The sequence below is a fragment of the Bombus pascuorum genome, chromosome 11, assembly GCF_905332965.1.
Source record: "Bombus pascuorum chromosome 11, iyBomPasc1.1, whole genome shotgun sequence".
Taxonomy (NCBI): domain Eukaryota; kingdom Metazoa; phylum Arthropoda; class Insecta; order Hymenoptera; family Apidae; genus Bombus; species Bombus pascuorum.
In genome coordinates, this window is record NC_083498.1 from 2,629,899 (window position 1) to 2,651,034 (window position 21,136).

Sequence of the window (21,136 nt, forward strand, 5' to 3'; positions counted from 1 at the left end):
TCTGTACGGCAGAGTTTGACGCGAATTACGCGTAAACGATATAGCAGTGCAATGTGTGATGGATAATGCTGTTCTCTACGTAAGCACATTGGAATGAAGTTTTTGATAATTAAATTATAATTTTTCTTAAAGATATGATGCATATACTTTAACTTTAATAATTAACTTTAATAATTAATAATACAATTGAGTATGATATATTTTAAAGCACGGTATGACACAAAGACCCACGTCACAATTTTCATACTCATAGCGCGATAGTGTTTTTCAAATTGCTCTTCGTTTTCTATTACGAAGCGACATTTTGAGGTTTTTTGAGATTGTTGAGATTCTAAAAAATTATAAGGATACGGATCAGTATGTTAAAAAGAGCATCTAATAATGGCATATTTATTTTAACGGAAAGCAACAATTGATATCTGACATTGGCATATAAAAAACAAAGACTATATATTCTGTCTGTATGTTGTTAACACTGTTATAAAAGGTTGCGAGGACAAGAAAACGAGAAAAGAGCAAGACAAATGAAAAAGATCATTTAGTTCAAATGGTGAATGAGTGGTAGAGTGAGCCACTATAATGGCGCGTTGTAATATAAGATGTGGCGTAATATAAGTGGCGAAAGCCACTATAGTGGCGCATTATACCTAAGAGGTTAACACTATAGTAAAGTTCCGCGCCAAAACTTCGCCTAGTTGATTCCTTATTGGCTAGAATGGAATGGTTTTCCATTCGTCTAAAATCGTGCGCGAAATTGAAATGCTATAGCGGGAAATTCGTTTTGGTCAACGAACTATAACAATTTTAGAACAAATTCTCATAAGAAGTTTTTCAAGTTTTTATTGTCTCTTTTACTTTTACATTTAAGTTGACTGACAACTTATTAATTCATCACTAATCTTTTTTTATTATTATTGCAGTAATTAAGTGTAATTTTATCAATTAAAATAATACAAATGATTTAAAGTAATATTTTAGTATAATTTTACATTAGAAACTGAAGCAGGCTTGAGCGCACGTATCATTTTTAATCTTCCTATTTATTAAATCAACTTTATTTAATCAAATAAAATTAGCACTGCATATATATATATATATATATATATATATATATATATATATATTACTAAATTTCTAAGCGTAGATATTCTACCTTTTAAATCCATAAATTGTTTTCATGGCAACTATATTATTGTGAGTGTTATTTTCTAGTATTAGTAAACTAAGTAAACTATGAGCGTTTATTTTCTGCACACATCTTATTTCTTATTTCTTTATTTGGAACATAATACGTTCGCTATTGGAAACATATCTTTTCTGGGAATTTGGCGAGTCTTATTCGTGCACGCTTGACTTACCTGCGAGTCTTCCTCTCTCCACTCTTCATCAACCGAAATTCGCCGGCTACCCCGCCGCGCGGGGTGCTAGTTTAGTGTCGAATATCAGAGCGATTAGGTGTGTTTTCGTGTCACTCCGTAACAGATACATACTTATCTTCCCGTTACGTGGCATTTTCATAGTCATTTCTTCATCGCTTAAAACTACCCTACTGTTAACTTCGTATAATTAAGGTATTCTTTTGTTCAATGCTTTATTATAATCTATTAGGTTAAGTAAATTACGATGAGGTTAGTGCGTAAATGTTTTAAGTATAAAAAATATGGAGAGTTAAGTGTAAATAATTATAAACCACTTTTAGATCTGAGAGACCGAAATAAAAATAAATTATTATCATTATTATTATAATAATGTATTATTTGATTATCTTCTTTTTTTTTGATTGCTTTTTTTGCTATCAGATTTCCTGGTAGCACGCTTTCAGGACTATTTTAATGTTGACTATTGCTTTATCTTTAAATAATGTATTCTTTTTATGTATTTATTTTTTTGGTTTTCTTTTATGAAGACTATTACTTGATAGCAAAGAAAACTTCGAAATAGTAGGGGGAAAGGACGTCACGGTCCATTAATGATGAATTCAGGAAAAAATTTTTGTTATCACGAATATTGTAATACGAGTATTACAAGTAATCGTGTGAATCACATATTGGATCATAAAATCACGAAGTATCGGATCCTGTGGAAAGTTGTGTCTTTCTAATGATGCGTAATCAATCAATACATATATCTTTTTAACTGAATGATTTTATTTTTAAAAATAGTTTCCATTGTATTTAATTTTGTCCTAGCGCACGAAATTCAAGTGAATAAAATAAATTTTCATTTAAAACATAATTGTTATTGTCGTTATCAACATAGATGCGTACGTTAACCCTGCTGCAATCTTCGAGTTTCTCATGTCTTGATATCGCTTTCGTTTCAATTGGAAAAGAGCTTTTAATGTTTTAAGAAAATAATTAGAATACGATTGAAATTACATACATTAACGAGGATTGTCTCTTATTTCCTACACACTTAAGAATTTTTGTAACGATAGAAAAATAAAATTCAGTCGAAAATAGCCTAAAGAGCGCAGGAGGGTTAGATATCAAATGCAATAAAAATTGAAGAATACATTATATACATAATGAGAACAATGATATTAATAATGCGTTGCAAGAGCATTTTCTGAATTAATTTTAAATTAATTTAATGAATATGACTTGGCAAACATATGCATATCGTGACAATAAAGATTTTACAAGAATTTTGCCAACAAAGGAATTGCTCAAACTTGGTTAAATTGCATTTTGGATATGATCAGTTTGGAATTGCGATTTGGATATGAAACTCCTAAGTTTCCTGATGGTAACACACGAGCAATTATGATACTGCTTCATAGATTATTATGTAAATCGTCGTCGACGATATTATATTATACAGGACGATTCCAAAGTGCAGGTGTACTTAAATTTTCAAATTTTGTTTTTTCGAAAACTCCCATAAGAACCCCCATAAGAAAAAGACCAATTCTATATATTTAACTTACTTTTCCGGACGTACCGCGACTTCAAAATCATCCTGTATATAGTAAGTAGTATAAGCAACATTACGCTATAACATTCGTCACTTATATTGGAATTCTTGTCTCCCTAAATCAGTCGATTGAACGTATTGTAAATAAAAAACACTAATACTAAGCTAATAACGATTAGCTAAAATGACACACTAAAGTGACACACACGCTTAAAAATTGTTCATATCCGAATTTCGCACTTGACTGAAATATCAAATAGACCTACCTTACTCTATCAAATACAAAAAGATACATACGTTCAGATTTTAATTGGACGAAATAAATATTAATAATTTCGTTATTCGACAGCATGCCTGAATCTCTCTCAGACTACACTACTAAAGGGATAAAGATAATAAATGTGGCAACACTCGCGCGAAATATCTAATGCGATTATACATATGTATATAAGAATACGCGAGGTTAACTACACAAGTATTACATAGAGACGAACCTAGCATTACGTTCTAATTTTATATTAACCTAGGATTGAAACGGCCTATATGAAGTATGAGACCCGTTGGATTGTGCCGTACGAAATAAAGGAACGGCTGGTCCAATTTCAATCTCGGTTTCTCTTCTGATCTTTCTATAGTCCTCGTTCTTTCCTTGAACGAAACTGTACGATAGTTTGCTGGCTCCATATTGACTGTTCGTCTTATTCTACGGAATGTTTGTTCGTCGATGTGTCGAGAATTTCGTAAAGTAGGACTTGCTGGATAAATTTCCATGTGATGTCGTCCATTAGCGATGTTTTCATCGCCGCACGTACTGAATAGATTCATCTAGAAATGACCAATTATAGAGTAAGTAGCGTATAGAGAATATGTTTACCGTGAATTAAGAAAATTTAGAGAAACAACTTGAAAATATTCCATCGCAAGAATTTTTTAAATAAAATGAATTAATGAATTTGTATTGCGTTTTTGCTTTAAGCTTATAGTTTGATGATCTTATAGGACTAACTTAGAAACTGGTGCATCTAATTATTAATTTGTCATTGATTTGTAAACTTTAGTAGAATCCACGCACTGCCATTACAGAATAACTAAAGTGTTTAGACACTTATGAACGACAGAGTAAGTGTGCGACACCCTGTGTAACTACCAGTAACCTGTAGAATTACCTGTAAAACGTCGGACAAGAAGAGACGATTTCCAATTCCATTGATCCCTTTGAAGTCAGCGTTAGTCGAAAACAGCTGATCGAGTCCCATCCTCTTCAAAGCAGCAGTAGCGTTCACAATGGATCGATGACTAAATTTGGGTACTTGTAATTCAAGACTCGGTCTAGGTATAAGAACCTTCAGGAGTTTATCCCAAGCTCCATCTTGAAAAGATTCTTTGATAAACCTTTGTTCGAGTCGATCCAAAGTATCACCGGGTGCAGCGTGACCTTGTTGACCTGGTACGAGAAATATGGTCGAAACGAGTTTATCCACACTTCCAATAGCACTAACAGTCGCATCCAAACTAGGCTCATAACCGGCAAGAACGTTTGATCGCCAAACTGTAGCCGGAACGGGGATCAATTTCCTCAATCTATGAGCAGCTGAGACGGCGAAGTATAATTCCCCGTCTCGGCCTGTTGTACTCGCGGAACTTGTGTTGCAATCGGTCTGAAACACGTTTGCTGAAATTGTAGCCAGCGGTGACCTTAGAGGAACCGTGTTGCTCTTCACGAAATCCTTTATTCTACCTCCAGTCTGTTTCCTAATCAATAGATTGGTTCGGCGACGCACGAGATCACTGATAGTAGCGAAATTTACTTCGGTCACCAATCCTTCGTAAAATTGTTGAGCTTGCTCCTTGTAAAACGGTAACAATCTTCTCACCTTAGCTTTATCCGCAAATAATTCGCGGACAAACGCCGCGTTCGCGATACCTTGGTGCCTCGCCAAGCTCACCGTGTCCGTTACATTCTGGAAAATAAGATGCGGGTTGAAAGTGGCCACATTGTCGAGTCCAAGTATTTCGTTCATCTGGTCTGACGTTGATCCTCGAGCACCGAGGAAGATCATCGCTAACAGGCTAGTCATGCCAAACGGTGAAAGAACGAGCGATCTTCCAGTACTCAATCCGCTGTTGGCCGCGACCCAAAACTTAATTGCCAGTTCGTTACAAAGCCTCGAAAAATTGACAATATCGGCACTCGCGTTGCTCGTGCTAGTATCCAATCCACCGATGCTTTTCGAGGCATTTAGGGAAACACTCGATTCCGCTTTGTTGACGGGAGTCGATTGATAATTTGAGGGATATTTTGTCGAACTCGCGTCCACCATCGTCGACATTGTCGATGTCGATGTCTCGAAGTGCTTCGTTGACGTGGTAGATCCCGTGGTGAATTCTGTCGACGATGGAATTACTTGGTGCAACGAGATCCGCTGCCACGTGTGCTGATTTATACTCGTATTATTCGTTTTGTTCTGTAACATCGAACTTGGCGAATCATTCATCTTCTGATTTATGTGCGACTCGTTATTGTGTAATTTACTTGCGACTCCTAACAACTGCGTTCCTATTGAGTTATTCATACTGACATTACTCTTGTACGAATACATTTCAATGGGAATTTTTGTTTTGTTCTCCGATCTGTTCCAATCTACCGAATTCATCGTACTACCTTTGATCTCGTTTGATTCCTCCGTGATAGAATTTACAGTAGTGGTTATCGATTCAGGAGTAGACGAGACAACGGAAGATTTCGTATCGCTGAGAGGTGTTGTGGTTGTGTTATTCAAAATATTGATCATATGTTGATTTTCGGGTGTATTAGTCAAAATATTAATTTTATGTTCGTTCATATTTGTGTTATTCAAAATGTTCATTTTATGTTGGCTTACGATTGTGTTGTTCGCAATGTTAATTTCTTGTTGATTCACGGTTGTGTTGCTCAAAATGTTCGTTTTATGCTGATTTAAGGTTGTGTTGCTCGAAATGTTTGTTTTATGCTGATTTACGGTTGTATTGCTCAAAATGTTCGTTTTATGCTGATTCGCGGTTGTGTTGCTCAAAATGTTCGTTTTATGCTGATTCACGGTTGTGTTGCTCAAGATGTTCGTTTTATGCTGATTCGCGGTTGTGTTGCTCAAAATGTTCGTTTTATGCTGATTCACGGTTGTGTTGCTTAAAATGTTCGTTTTATACTGATTTACGGTTGTGTTGCTCAAAATGTTCGTTTTATGCTGATTTAAGGTTGTGTTGCTCGAAATGTTTGTTTTATGCTGATTTACGGTTGTATTGCTCAAAATGTTCGTTTTATGCTGATTCGCGGTTGTGTTGTTCAAAATGTTCGTTTTATGCTGATTTACGGTTGTATTGCTCGAAATGTTCGTTTTATTCTGATTCACGGTTGTGTTGCTCAAAATGTTCGTTTCATGCTGATTCGCGGTTGTGTTGCTCAAAATGTTCATTTTATTCTGATTCACGGTTGCGTTGCTCAAAATGTCAATTTTATGTTGGTTTACCGCTGTGTTGTTCAAAATGTTAATTTTGTGTTGGTTTACCGCTGTGTTGTTCAAAATGTTAATTTTGTGTTGGTTCGCGGCTGTGTTGTTCAAAATGTTAATTTTGTGTTGGTTCGCGGCTGTGTTGTTCAAAATGTTAATTTTGTGTTGGTTCGCGGCTGTGTCGTTCAAACTATTAATTTTATGTTCGTTCATAGCTGCGTTGTTCAAGATGTTAGTTTCGTGTTGGTTCATGGTTGTGTTTTTCGAAATGTTGATCTTCTGTTGGTTCGCGATAGTGTGAACCGTATCATTCTTTGCCTGCTCTTCAGTCTTCTTTAAAGGACTTTGCAGTACAATTTTGTCTGTCGAACTCTCCACTGGATGCTCTTCTGCGTTAGATAAATTCGCGATGACCGTGCCAGATCCGCTCAAGTTTGTCGACAATTCATCTACCACGGTCTGATACGTAGATGTTTGTTTATCGCGTTCTGACGATGTTTCTGTCGTGTATTCTAGGTATGTTGTAGAAGTTTTATCATTGTTCTGCGATACTCCCTCAGTAATATTTTTAGCATTCGCAATTGTGGTTACTGTGTTCGTACTTGTTGAAGCCTCGTTACTCGATATTGTCGTCTCGTAAATTGATGTCTGTTCGTTAAACGCGTTATTCGCGAAGGAAGTTGATATTCCATCCGCGACGGTAGCTTTTACAGCAGCATCAAGGGTAGACGACGCTACTGTCGTAGTTTCCGAAGCGGTGGACAGTTCGTTTTTTAATAGTGAAGATTCAATTTTCTGCTGGTCGGTAAACAGATTGTCCTTTGTTGTCGACGTTCGATAAATATCATTCTCGTTTGTCGAATCTTTCTTCATTGTATCATTCATGCTACCCTCGTTAACCGAGGTAGACAACTCCGAATTTGATGTAACAGTCTCTGTTGAGTTGAGTTTCTCAGGAGATGACACTGTTGTCTCCTTGAATACAGCTTGTGTTTCATTTGTCTTCGAATTGGATAAATAAGAATCAGCGATGAGCGAGCTTGCTACAGTGTTAGGTAACAAATTCTCTGATAAATCGTTCGGCAAAGTGATTGATTCGATAACGGGTCTATTCGTAGCAGGTGAGGCGGTATGAAGCATACTCTCGATAAGTGCTATCGCTTGTAAAAAGTTGGGACTAGTAACGGGTGTCTCGTTAATATTCGTCATTGGCTCTGTCACATTTGTCTGAACACTCGATACATGTATGCTATCAGATTTCGTCGAAATATCCGAAACGTTTGTCGTTTTATCGAGCTCTGTCGTACTCATCGAAACAATCGGCGCGGATATAGTAACGGAGGAAATCTTCTCTTGATCAGGATCGAATTTCATCGTCATTTCGCTGGACGATTCCTGTATACGTTCTTCGGACGTATTATTCGCATTTTCTATTCGGTCATCGTTGGTCGTGGAAGGATGCGTTGTAATTTCAGAACTGTCATTACGTTTTCCCTCGTTTTCACTGGAAATCGACTGGAACCCGAAAGAGGAAGATAACACGGGAGAAACGTCGTTGGAGATTTGACTGATCACGTTTGATAAAGAATTCACCAGCTCCATAGATGGAGAAGATTTTGGAGGCTCGATCGGCTCGCTTATACGATCACTTGGTTTGGTTACTGTGTCGTGTATCGTCGTCGATGGTACCAATGTTGTTGTTCTATATTTATTTGTACTTGCAGGAGTACTCGTGGACGATACCGGAGACTGCGGCGGTAATTTTGTAAAAGATACAGAAAATTGTAATGGCGGTTTGGTAAACGGTAGAGAAGACTGTGGTGGCAATTTGCTAAACGGTTCCTTAGTGTCTTGAACTTGATTCGCATCCATCATGGATGGTGTTTGCGTTTTCAATGGAACTTTATCGTATTCCTGGTTCGAAATATCGGTCGTTGGTTTTGTCTTCGTTTGTGTTACCAACGAATCGGTCTGATCGGTAACAGTTTCAATGTGCGATGTATTATATTTTGCCTCTAACGTTTCACTCGTCGTTAGACCGATGTTATCGTAATTATTTTTGATGGACTCGCCTAAGGTCGATAAAACAGAACCGCCGATGGTTGTTGGTTTCGTAATAGCACTTGTGGATGCCAGGTTTTCTTCTTCCCTAACGTTAGATCCGTAGGTAGTAGTACTTTCTGACAACGGTATCGCTCCAGTCACCTTATGCAAAATAGAACTCTGAGTGGTATAACGATTATGAGCCATCAATTCGACATTTTGCTCAGTCGTGATGACAGATACCGGGATCATTAATTTCTCCGTATAAGAGATAGTCGTAGGTTTCGTAGCAATTGTCGGCAGCGTTTCATTTTTCTTGGTTTGCTCGTTTCGTTCGTTTGTATATTTGTTAGTTTCTTCGGGTTTCGCCTGTGCAACCATTTCACTTACGTCAGGCTTGAGCGAATCGGAAACCGAATCATTCTGTTTATGCATGATATAGCTGGCAGATGACGACGGTTTCGATGTAGGTTTTTCAACGTAGTGGCTTTCTTCGACCTTATTTCCGTATTTGTCACCGGCCAAAATAGCTGGTAAAATATTGCTCCACTCGACGTTCACGTTTTCTGGGATCATCGGGTGCGAGCCAGAGAGCGTCGATAACGGTTTATCCATAGCGCTTTTCAGTACGCTTTGCACTTTTTCCACGACGTCCATTACCTAGAAAAGATTTCAACATAACGTTACCTCGTTACTTCTGCAAAACCAAGAAACGATAATACATTTAAAGACCAAGCAGTGAGATAATATAAAACTTGGCGTAAATGCACGATATTAGACACTGAAAGACGTAATTAAAGTAAGTTAAATATTATTTCGTCGATGTAAAATACGTATTAGGATAGACGATTGTTCGTTAGAAGCCTATGCTACATAAATCATAGAAACAAAAAGAAAAATACAAATCTTAGAATCGAGACGGATAACGAAAAGATCTTAAACAAATCGGAGTAATTTCTTTCAATTTTCACTCTTGTACTCAAATTTTTCTTACAAGGCAGCCGAATTTTCTATTTCCTCGGTTTAACCAACCGTTCATTCTAAGAATTCAGATCTTACTTTACCTTCTTTCCTCCCGTAAGTATATCCTCAGCTTTTTGGGGCTCTTGAATCTCCATGTTAGAATGATCCGGACCTCCACTCGCGATTAAAGCTTGAATCTCTTGCATAGTCATTTGCCTCGTGATCATATCGCCTCTCTCGTTGTACGTGTAAAATTGAAATCCATCGGGTTTCAGCAAATTCGCCGGAGACGGTGGCAATCGATGAAACTTGACTCCGGTCGAACCAGGTGACCTGTTGTTTCCCGTTGCACGAACAACCTCGTTCTTCGTATCTTTCGATTCTTTCGATATACCCGATATTGCCTGATACGTGTCCGCCCTAGAAATTCCAGGGAATTATAAATACGTGAAACTTCTGCAAACTAAAATCATCGAACGAGTCGGAACCCTTTGGAATACTGATTCTTTTCGCGCTAAACGTGATGTATACTAGACCATCGGCAGACCGTCTGGCAGAGGATCGTGCATGCCAATTAGTTGAACTTGTCATTATTGTGCTTCGTACGTACATTTTGTATCTACGAAATACATTATACTCTTGATTACCCGACCAACCGAACGAACGATTATTGGAATATTAATTGACGCGAAATTTGGATGTAAATAAAAATTTTGGATAACGCGAAGTTCTCTTGTAAAAGAAAAACTAGGATACAAAGACAGAAATTGGAAGAAATTGTTACATTTTTATTCGAATGTTCTTATTTCCCTTTAATATTGATATTTATAAAGTGGTTATTCCGGTATGCAAAGAATGTGTGTCACGATCAAATCGTACAATCAGGCTTTTACCGTATTACAAAATTGCAATTTCAACTTAATATCCACGAAGAGGATTTTTACGAATGACTGTACGTTTAAGTAAGCTAAAGACACGCTCAAAACGAAAAAGGAAAGACAGACATATAAAGTAATGTAAAAATACAGAGGAAACGTTAACGGTAATTTCGCTATCGTTTAATCGATCTACTACTTGTTTTTCACGATATATATTTTGCAACGTCGGCTGCAAAACTCAGTTAAGAATCCTTCGCATCTCTCTTGCAATCTTTACGAGCTTTTTACTCCTCCGTTTCTAGTTTCCGCGCGATTCTTTTCCAATAACGATCTCGAATCGCTACATTGGCTATTCTACGAAGCAAGGACGCGCGTGGTTACATCTTGTCGTTATTTATCGTTGTGCCTCTCGTCGAACGTTCAATTCATGCATGAAACACTGAAATACTGACCTAGATTTAAAATATTTCATAGGCAGCAACACGGTTGTGGTGCTTTCTGGAAGTGGGCGTTCCAAAGCCAGGCTGAAACTTAAACATGCCCACAGCACAAGTGTGGTCAAAGTAGTATGAGACGATTCCAACGACATATTTCTAATGCTTCTCCTCTTGTACGATCTGCAATCAATAAAGGACAAATCATCGAGTGACTGATTTACACGTCTACGTAAAAGACGAAGACCAACTAACAATAATACGGTAAACCGGTGTATGCCAGATCATAGTAAACACCATCTATATCATAGAAAAATGATCGTGAAAATAGATCGGCAAAAATAAACGGGGGACGAGTCTGTTTTCTTTTAGGTGAACGACCCTACGGTTCCTTGTTACCCTCTTACGGATCATCGCCTTAACACGACGACCGGTTCTTCGTCGTGTTATAAATCGCTGAGTAAATCGCGATTTACTCGAGTGCAGCTTGTGAACGACTTTTATCGAAATTCACTTGAAACCTATCAATTTAATTACTAAATAGATTGTTAATCGTATTTAATTATTTAACCGTAAGCACGTAAACTTTCGAACTAAATTAAAGATTTCTTCGCGGGTAATCGATGTATAACTACCGGTGATAAAAGGAGTAAAACGAGAAAGAGAATATATATTCGATCGTTTGCATTGAAAGGAAGAAACTTATTCCACTTGATTCGGAATATTTGGATTTCCTGAGATATCGGAATACACCGGCGTGTGTCGTACGAAGAAAGGAGCGTACAATGAGATTGCGAGGAAACGTGCAATCGAGAAATTTCGACAATGCCGAAAATCTACAGAATATAATAAATGAAATGTTTTGTCGAATGAAAACTGCGTTATTCGCTCTCTTAAGCGCGTTAATTGTATTTCTTCGCCGTTTGACGATATCCTGCTTACTCAATTGTTCCCTTCGGCTAACATTCATCGTATCTATATCGACAATTGTTTCTAGTACAGTGACAATATTCCAGCGCTTAACGAACAGCGAGCGATCGAGATACTTATGCACCTCTGTATAAGGGTAAATATCGAGACAATAAATTTAACTACCTCGATTAAAAACGTGATTTAAAGGAATACTCTTCCGAAGATTAACACTGCGTGCGTTCGACTTTTCCTTCTTCCTTTTTCTCGCTGTCTACGTTTCTTTTTTCTCTTTTTATCCTTTGCCGTGTCTTCTTGACAGCGCGCGCAGATCTGTATTTCTTCCCGTATCACCTGCTGTCTCTACTGTCTTCCACCTTGGACGAGCGCGTACTACGTGCTTGAATCCTCGGTTAAGACGAGTGCATCGGACTGAGAAAGAAAAGTGATCGAAGAGGGGGAACATAGTCTTCGAACGAAAAGATGGAGAAAGGGTGAACTTGGAGAGTGGAGATGTTGGTTGGAACGGTTTACGCGGGGGGACAGACGAATGTCGGAATACATGGGAATATATATCGAAAGAAAAAGGAAGAAAGAGAAAAGAAGGAGGGATAGTATGAAGTTGAAGGACCAACGTGTAGAGCTGAGTTACGCGGGTAAAAGGAGATGTAAATCGAAGATGGAATAAAAGATCGGAACTGATACTTCGAATCCGTGGACCGAGCGATGCATCATTTTTGCATTTCCAGATAAAAACTACCTGTTCTTTATTTAAAAAGAAAAATGAATTAACCTTCTGCTTGTTGTCGATCAATCATCGCTATGATATTATAATATTTTGTAATAACATCGTGACACCATTCTGCCACATTTCTTCTACGAAGTTCCATTTCTTTCTACGAAAGTGATATTAACTTCTCTTTTATTTTTAATTTCGTAATTCGTTACAGTGAATGTAATATCGTGATGTATTTAAGCTAGTAAAATGATATTTAGCCGGAAGAAATTAACAACGATTAACGGTACATCGACTGAATAAGTTGCCTACACGATGATACGTAATTTGTAACGAAAGAAATTTTGTAGAAGCTACTTTCGTCAAAGTATAGACACGCGTGACTGACTTGGTCTTTTTTCTTTCTTTCTTTATAAATGTCTGTACAAATTTGTATGTTCATATTGTGACAAAAGATGCAAAATACTTTGTTTTTATATACGTGCATGTATCTTAGTTCTATCTATTCTACGATGAGAAACAGTGACGAACGCTTAACGGTATTCGTTTATTCTACTTCCCTTTCCACTCTGTTCTCCAACTGTTTTAAGAAATATTCGACCGACTTGACCTGCTGCCCAAAAATCGCAGAAGTATCACAAGAGTAGAATGACATATAGGAAATACAAACGAGATTCTATAAATTCTTTCATGTAATTTTGCCCGTGGTACCTCGATCGTTCGTCATCGGTCACGAGTTGAAATTCCACGATCATAGCAGAAACCGTAATTGTTTATCGCATAGTTGAAATTCAGGATAACTTGATATTCTTAACGCGTACAGGTTGCGGCGGATATTGGAAATAAATAATTTTGCAGTGGCAGAAAAAATTGCCATCATAAAAATGTCGGACGATCTTATTGTACTGCTTTTTCCCAAATTCCACGTTGAAAAGATATATGTAATTCGTAATTAAATTACAAAGAAAAAGGACGAGTACGTAACAGACACAACTGTATGAAAAAGCACGAGTGTCGACGATCAATCAAATAATCAAATGAAAAATGCTTTAGATCAATCTAAAGGCACTTCGCGTCATATTCGATATCGTGGAAATAATTGAAACTATATAATATTTTGATTTGAGACGTTTTTCTATGGTAACGCTATAGTATTTGGTTTGTGTTTATATTATCTATATTATTCAGATATTGTGTCAAAATTACAAGACCGATAGAGAAGAGGCTGAACACACAACATGAACGTGCAATCGAAGAATTCCGGAGAAGAAACGCGTTTCATCGATGGAAGCGAATACAGGGGCACTTGGAACGTACTAGGAATGGAGGGAATTGGCAAATTCGTTCTGCCGCACAGTTAGTATAACTACCAAGAAGTATTACAGAAGGATCTCGAATGCATTACTTTGCACCTTCCTCTATGAATCGTTGGGAAAATGAAAGAAGCAGAAGGTGAAAGGCATTATGGGAAGAGGAAAGAAAAAAAAAAGAAAGAAGCAACCATAATAGGAAATAAAATGCAGGTGGTGAAGTGTAAATAATAAAAGAAAAAGCAAGAACCAGAGAGTATCGTGTGCGTATGTGAGATACGAATGTTATCCTTTCCGGAACTCGGAATTAAGTCTTCTAAGATGTACATGCTAACTCTAATAATTGTGTCTAAGAAGTATGTATGTACAGCACACGTACTGGTTTTTGAGCACGACATTGAGCATTTCTCGCGCGTAAGTCGACACGTACCGTTACGCGACCATTTTCGTCGCTTCGTGTTCTAGAGTTTGTACGCGTTTTTCATTTACCCATAGGCTTAAGAATCCCGGTCTTAAAATACATACATTCACCATACAAATTTCACCAACACCATACATACATACACACACATACGCACACATTTATTCTTTCTCTTCTTTTTCTCTCGCTTTGTCTCTCTCTCTCTCTCTCTCTCTCTCTCTCTCTCTCTATATATATATATATATATATATATATATATATATATATATATACTATATATATACTATACTATATATACTATATATATGCTATACTATATATATAGAGTATGAACGATATATATATATCTTATTTTTTCTACCGTTAGGTCACTTGCTCCTGTAATATATATGTACGATATATATATATATATATATATATATATATATGTACGATATATATATATATATATATATATATATATATATATATATATATATATATATATATATGTATATGTATATATATGTATATCTTATTTTTTCTACCGTTAGGTCACTTGCTCCTTTAGTCCCCTTCTTCTACACTTCAGCCTCATTTCAGTAAATGAACCGAATCTATTTGCTCGTAATAGATGCCACCTTTGAAGGAGAGTTTCGCGATGGTACATTTCATGGACATGGTAGCTTATATTTTCCTCGCCTACAGAGAATAGATGGAATTTGGTCGCAAGGCGAATGTAAGGACAAACGATATACCTTTAACGATGGATTAATTTTTCGTAGCCATAACTGGGAGTACTGCAGATTCCCTGACAGACGGTTGGTAAAACACGTTCCATTCTTGAAGATATTTTAGAGATTAAAGATAAAGATAAAGCTCGTCGATCTGTAGATTGTCACGTTTTGATCTATTATTAGAGATCAGTCATAGATTATTAATTTGCTGTATGAAAAAGTGGTTGAATGATTTCATAAGGGTCGTAACTTGTTGTAAATCATCTTTTTGTAGGTGGACACGTACAGGACATACGAAAATCACCAATATTTTGTTTTAATAGGAACATATAATTTTTAATGCATCGGTCAATGAAGGTCGTTAGTAAATTAATTTTTTAACATAAATGAATTAATACGTTTTTTTTATGGGCAATAAGGAGTTGCGTCAATTAACGCATAGATAATATATGATCCCATTTAAACATTTACACTATTATAGCCACACGTATTAGAACTTGGTGATACACAGATTTAGTACAGCTTGAATGCTTTTAGTTACTTCCATTACTTTACCTCACATCATATGTGTCCTATAACGTAAAATATTAAATAAAGTAAAATTCCTTAGATTTTTCCAATAAATGTAACGTGTATATATTGTTTACAAAGTGTATTCACGTACAGAAAAATTAATTAAATCCGTACTTCTCGAAACCATTCAATTATGTCCCAACCATTCTTCTGAAAGCAACTAATTTGCAAGTAATTTGCAGTAACTGACTAAAATAAAATACTACGGATATTGAAATTAAAAATAAACTACACTGCGTCATCGTATCTTAAAAAATTTACTTGACTTGATAAGGGAAGGGGCTAAGAAAGAAAGAAAAATATGTCTTTCATTAAACCAATATCTTTTAGATATCAAACGTGCATTAAATACGGATTGAGACCTGGTGGAGCAACATTACGTACAAACGATCGAAACGAATTTCTTATTCCCCCTACATGCTACGATGCTGGCATTGGAATTTTTAATCCATGTAAATATCATATTGTATCCCACCAAGACTCGAAGAAGGTACACACGTCGAAAAGAAAAGTCTATTATACAATAATTTATTAAATTTTCCAAATATTCAAAGGTACTTGAAATACCAAATACCAAATTCACTCGCTGGATACAGAAGAACTGTCAGAAGGCGTGGTCTGAGCCAACCGAAAATCGAAAAGATCTTTACGAAAATTGGTTCCCCGACAAATTTGACACGAAGTTTCTTTCAACATTATTACCATTTTCGAATGAGTCTTTCGAACCTTGGTGGAAAAGGTACAAACAAAAATACACAAAAATTAAATAATTGCAAACATCAATTTTAATTATCCCTACTTCTATTTTTAAGATTGACCACCTTTCGTTCAGATTGCAAAGAGAAGATTCTAACTAATGAAAAAAATGAACATTTCCAAAATCTTATTAAGAGTCTCGTTGAATTTCATTGATTAAAACAGGAATGTAAAGGATACTTTAGAAAGAAATCACGTTTTCAACTCTATCTTGGGCTTATAAATGAACGTTTGTACATTTTTATTTCTGTAACGCACATGCACAGTTAAATTACAACATATGATTAATAATTTTATACTTAATATTCGGTAAAAAAAGAGAAATAGAAATAAAAATGTATTTACTATTTAACAATAACCTTTCTTTTTTCTGTTACAATAGTGGAAGCATCTGATACTTGATGTACACGGTACACTACTAACAATTTTTTTGATATACACTCGGTAGTTTTACAGGCAACTATATCCAAATTTACACGCACCTCGTGTGTTCCATGTCCTTCTAAAAATCTTACAGATATTGGACTTGAAAGTTCTCCAGAATTTTCCATAGCTATCCATCCAGAATTACTCGTTGTCAAATTTAAAGACCACTTCTGTGGTGCATCCGAATTTAACTTTAAATCACGATCGGAAAAATTAATACTGAATAAGACGTTTAATTTACCGCCTGTTTCGCTGATAGTAGTATCGAAGAAATGAACATTCTTGTAATTATCATCTTCGATTATTGGGATATTTATCGGTATCTAAAACGTAATGAATGAACTGTTAACTTATTCATTCAGTTTTATTTTTAACATCTGCGCTCTAAAATGTGTAATAATTTACCGTAGCAATGCTTCCCTTTCTCGTTTCGATTATTTTCACAGCGTGATTATTAGTGTCAGCTACGTATAAGAGACCTTTTTCTGGACTTATAGCAATACCGCTAGGTTCATCGAACTATAAATTATAAAGAATTCATAAATACATGTTTAAATTGATAACTATAAAACTTCTTTTATAGATAACATACTAAAAAGTTGTCATGTGGTATTCCACCACCATATATGGTTTTACATTGCTTAGTGATTACATTGATTATCTTGATTTTATGATTGTAAGTGTCTGTTATATAAATAACTTTTTCTTTCGGATGCCATGCTATACCCAAAGGATGTTGAAGCTTTACCGCATAGTTTACACCGTCTAAGTCTCCATAATCATGCAGATCCTGTGATATCATGATTATCAATATTATAGTTATTATTCGATTAATTAAGAAGAATCTTCGCTTATCGGAAATCGTTGAAATTAATTCGTATTGTTGAAATTCATTCATTCAAACATACCAATGGATTTCTACTTCCACCACAAATGGCGACAACTTGTCCATTTTGTAAATTTATGCTCCTAATAGTACTGCTTTCACTATCGGCAAAAACGGCAATCTTTAGTTCTTCGGCAATAGTTAAACCAGATGGTTGCGCTAAACCAGCCGAGTAAGGATACGTATTGTTGCGATTTTCCTCCGTGCCACTTCCTACTATCGCCAAACAAGTACCCTCTTTGTATTTTCTAGACAAATTTACGAACAAAATATATGATTCTCATTGATGAAAAAAGAACTTTCATACATATTAAAATAATTTTGAGTTACTTATTTTTCCACCAAATGGTATCTTCCAAGAAGAGTGCCCAAATCTGATGATTACCAGCCATTGCAATTAACAATACGTGTGTGATATTGTTACCATGCTCGTGTTTATAAACAGCCAAATCCCATGGTGAAGCTAAAACTTGATCTTTACCGATTTTACCTCCGACATAATCGTGACCTTTAACACCGGTACCAGCAATAGTAATCACTATTTTTCTTATCAGGTCTATCTAAAAAAAAAATATTAATTATACGTACGTACATCGTATCAAAAAGACAATTTCACATTTGATAGTTTAAACTACTACCATCCTAATTGCGTGATTTTTAGTGTCGGCTACGTAAATCAAACTGCCTAACATAGAAACTCCCTGAGGTGCATTAAACTTTGCAGTTTCAAAATTTCCATCTTTGAAATCCGGATTAGGACCACCAATAATGTGTTGCACATTTCCTGTAGTATCCATTACTAAAATTCTGTTGTGGCCTGTATCAGCAACAACCAAACTTTCTCCTTGCTCATTTTGAAAGATTTCCAACTTACTTGGAAACAAAATGTTTCCATTTCCAAGAGGCAATAAATGTTGTGCCAATTGCAGAGGAATATCATTTGTATGAATTTTATTTAATGATCTAAAATAAGTTAACGCTACGCCTACATGTATTATCAATTCGTCTCTGTGTCCTTCTCCTACAAAAACTGCAAGTAATTCACCAGTAGGACCTAATAGGGTGAATAAGTTGTTTATTTGATGCGTCTCTGAAGATAATTGTCATCTATAGATGTAAATATACAATCATTACCTAACATTATTAATGTTGGCCAACATACGATTCCTAAGTAACGCCACATTGACATTCTAGTGTCATTTACAACTGGATGTTTTATATTATACCTCTGTACTGCTGACAATAATTTTCTTGAATCTTTTTCGTTTGAAAATTTTGCACTGTGTACTCCAACCTGTAGGAAAATAATGGTATTATGTTGTTCAACTATTAATCTTACATAATTAATTATTGCATATTTTATAGTATATCTTGTATATACTAACAATAACAAGGCCATCCTGAATTGAAAACAGTTTCTCAAGAACCTCTAAATCTGATAAAACGTGCATACAATTGATGCAACAATATGTAAAGAAATCCAAAATAACTATTTTTCCTTTAAGATGTTGATATATAGATAATCCTTCTGCGACATTGAACCATTCCAAACCTAGCATATTTAAACAAGAAACTTGTTTGGAAATTTTATTACAAAATTACTATAACAAAATTAATATACAAAATTAATGTAACAAATGACAAATATTAAATTTTAAGTATAGAGAAAAAATCATATAAAGAAATCATATATAAAAGGGTGGGTAACAGAAAAAAAATAATGTAGGTACATATATGTCATATATGAGAAAATGTGAATTTTTAATCTTCTTCCAGTGATAAATCATATTGTTTATACAGATTTCTAATCGTAGTTTTATTTGCTACAGCTATTGCACCTAGAACCATTTGAGTTACATCTTTAATATCATTGTATTTATGTAATAAATCCATAGTTTCTTGAGTTGAACGAAATTCTGTCTCTTCCTTCCTCAAATTGGACAATTCTTGATCAAGCATTTTTTCGTATTCTACGAGCTTGAAGTATTCGCGTATCTCCTCTTCCGTAAGTAAAATGTTCTTATTATTCGAATGTAATGATTGATTCGATCTTGGTGTATTTACCCCCCTAATATTCTTCATACTTTGTTCGTTGGATTTCTTAAACATTTCACTTATAACTCTCACGTACAATACTCTTTGCCTGACGAAAACCAAAGTTATATAAAATATTTACGATATGAGAATTTCAAAATCGATAGATAAGTTAATATGACTAAATAAAATATATATTCAAATTAGCTTCTAGTATAAGGATCTTATATGCATATACAGAATTACCTTCAAAGTTTAGAAACTATAGATCATAAATAATCAACATCGCAATCAAGTCTCATAAATTGAATAAGCTTAATGCAACTAATATTCCAATAGAATACACATGTCACAAGAAATGTTCACTTTATACAACATCGAGTAATAAAATAGACGTGAAATCATTAACCTGGTTGAAAATCGGTGATCCGCGCTTCCTTCATTGAAAACGCTTTGATATGCTGTAATACCAATTCCTCTTTTCTGTTAATCGACAATTCTAAACTTTGACTTTTGGCGATTTCCATACCAATTTCTATCAATTCTTCTACTGTGTCCTGCACATTCATATTTTCCTCCATGTATCGACTTTTGTTATTAAAATAAATTCAACAATTTAAAATATCATGGAATAGCACAAACAATAGAGAAAAAGAAGTAATACGTTATAAATAGTAGGGACAACATATTGATGGAGGGGATTCCAAACCCATGTAAGTAATTACATACGCATAGTACAGATAAGAAATTGGCTAGGCGAAGGTATACAGGTCTGATTGGTTATTTCTATGAACACACATTTTATAAACTCGCCTTACAGCAGTATAGTACTATCACATTTAATTAGAAAATTATATGAAATAATAGGTAAAATATGTATTTAAAGCTATATAGTTTAAAATAACGTATACAATAAAGTTTGTCAGTTACATAAAATATATTCTTCTGTTTGCGAGTGAAGTTCGATCTTGACATTTGTCCTTTATATACTAAATTAATTGATTCTTTGCAGTTTATCACATAATAAAAAATGCTGGTAGGTACAACAAAAGATCAAGAAACGTTAAGTGATTTAGAATGGATTCAAGCAGTACGCACTGAATTAAATGAAAATAATAATATCAAACAGCCGAAAGGAACAATACAAAAATTCAAAGAGAATCCTTTAGTACCTATAGGTAACTATAACCTCCAAAAATGTAACTTCATTATTTGATTTATATATTTACAATCTAAAAATTTTATGTCAAATATCTTATTTCAGGTGCTACAGCAACTGTAGCTGCTCTGGGTTATGGCTTGTATAGTACTTTTATAGGAAATAGTCAAATGGCGCAATATATGATGCGTAGTCGAGTTGCAGCACAAGCTTTTACTATTATGGCCATGGTTGGTGGACTCATAGTTATGGGAAAAAAGTCAAGTACTGATGTATAATTATTATACAAAGATTTATTTAATAGTAATCATGTAAAAACTGTAGTAGTCAATTATAGACAATTGCATTTTTTATTTCATCAGGAAAGCATAACATGAAAGTTTTATGAACTATTGAAATTGTTTAAAAATTATTCTTTATTGTTAGGAGTTAACAATCCAATATTATGAATGATTTTATTAAGTTCATTTACACAAATGTCAAATGAC

At 35.1% G+C, this 21,136-nt stretch overlaps 3 protein-coding genes and 1 long non-coding RNA gene across 13 annotated transcripts; 1 reads left to right on the forward strand and 3 right to left on the reverse strand.

Annotated features, from left to right (window-relative positions):
- The first annotated feature begins 1,280 nt into the window (after positions 1-1,280).
- LOC132911790 (HIG1 domain family member 2A, mitochondrial-like) lies at positions 1,281-21,046 on the forward strand. Of its 8 annotated transcripts, none has more exons than XM_060968722.1 (5): positions 1,281-1,455; positions 14,670-14,898; positions 15,718-15,877; positions 15,942-16,126; positions 16,200-16,352. In XM_060968722.1, exons 2-5 carry the CDS (start codon positions 14,684-14,686, stop codon positions 16,297-16,299), a joined length of 660 nt encoding a protein of 219 aa, XP_060824705.1. In that variant the 5' UTR covers positions 1,281-1,455; positions 14,670-14,683; the 3' UTR covers positions 16,300-16,352. The 8 variants fall into 8 exon arrangements, 7 of the variants coding, with proteins under 7 accessions (XP_060824705.1, XP_060824709.1, XP_060824704.1 ...); XM_060968726.1 differs by lacking the exons at positions 14,670-14,898; positions 16,200-16,352 and adding exons at positions 20,530-20,667; positions 20,754-21,046 and having other exon boundaries at positions 1,411-1,571; XR_009659076.1 differs by lacking the exons at positions 1,281-1,455; positions 16,200-16,352 and adding exons at positions 20,530-20,667; positions 20,754-20,893 and having other exon boundaries at positions 14,580-14,898.
- On the reverse strand, positions 2,128-14,980 carry LOC132911785 (mucin-2). 3 transcript variants are annotated; one of them, XM_060968712.1, is made up of 6 exons: positions 14,836-14,980; positions 10,741-10,905; positions 9,512-9,830; positions 7,998-9,107; positions 4,083-7,919; positions 2,128-3,741 (listed from the first exon to the last, which is right to left on the reverse strand). In XM_060968712.1, exons 2-6 carry the CDS (start codon positions 10,875-10,877, stop codon positions 3,430-3,432), a joined length of 5,715 nt encoding a protein of 1,904 aa, XP_060824695.1. In that variant the 5' UTR covers positions 10,878-10,905; positions 14,836-14,980; the 3' UTR covers positions 2,128-3,429. The 3 variants fall into 3 exon arrangements, with proteins under 3 accessions (XP_060824695.1, XP_060824693.1, XP_060824694.1); XM_060968710.1 differs by having other exon boundaries at positions 4,083-9,107; XM_060968711.1 differs by lacking the exon at positions 14,836-14,980 and adding an exon at positions 11,818-12,192 and having other exon boundaries at positions 4,083-9,107.
- Positions 16,355-20,070, reverse strand: LOC132911786 (NHL repeat-containing protein 2). The gene is made up of 9 exons (XM_060968713.1): positions 19,899-20,070; positions 18,841-19,007; positions 18,590-18,749; positions 18,094-18,509; positions 17,786-18,015; positions 17,478-17,703; positions 17,162-17,359; positions 16,975-17,088; positions 16,355-16,892 (listed from the first exon to the last, which is right to left on the reverse strand). The coding sequence occupies exons 1-9, from the start codon at positions 20,068-20,070 to the stop codon at positions 16,488-16,490; spliced, it is 2,088 nt and encodes a 695-aa protein (XP_060824696.1). The 3' UTR covers positions 16,355-16,487.
- On the reverse strand, positions 19,193-19,892 carry LOC132911791 (uncharacterized). Its single transcript, XR_009659077.1, has 2 exons — positions 19,736-19,892; positions 19,193-19,598 (listed from the first exon to the last, which is right to left on the reverse strand). It is a non-coding gene; the product is annotated as an uncharacterized LOC132911791 (long non-coding RNA).
- Positions 21,047-21,136: the final 90 nt, after the last annotated feature.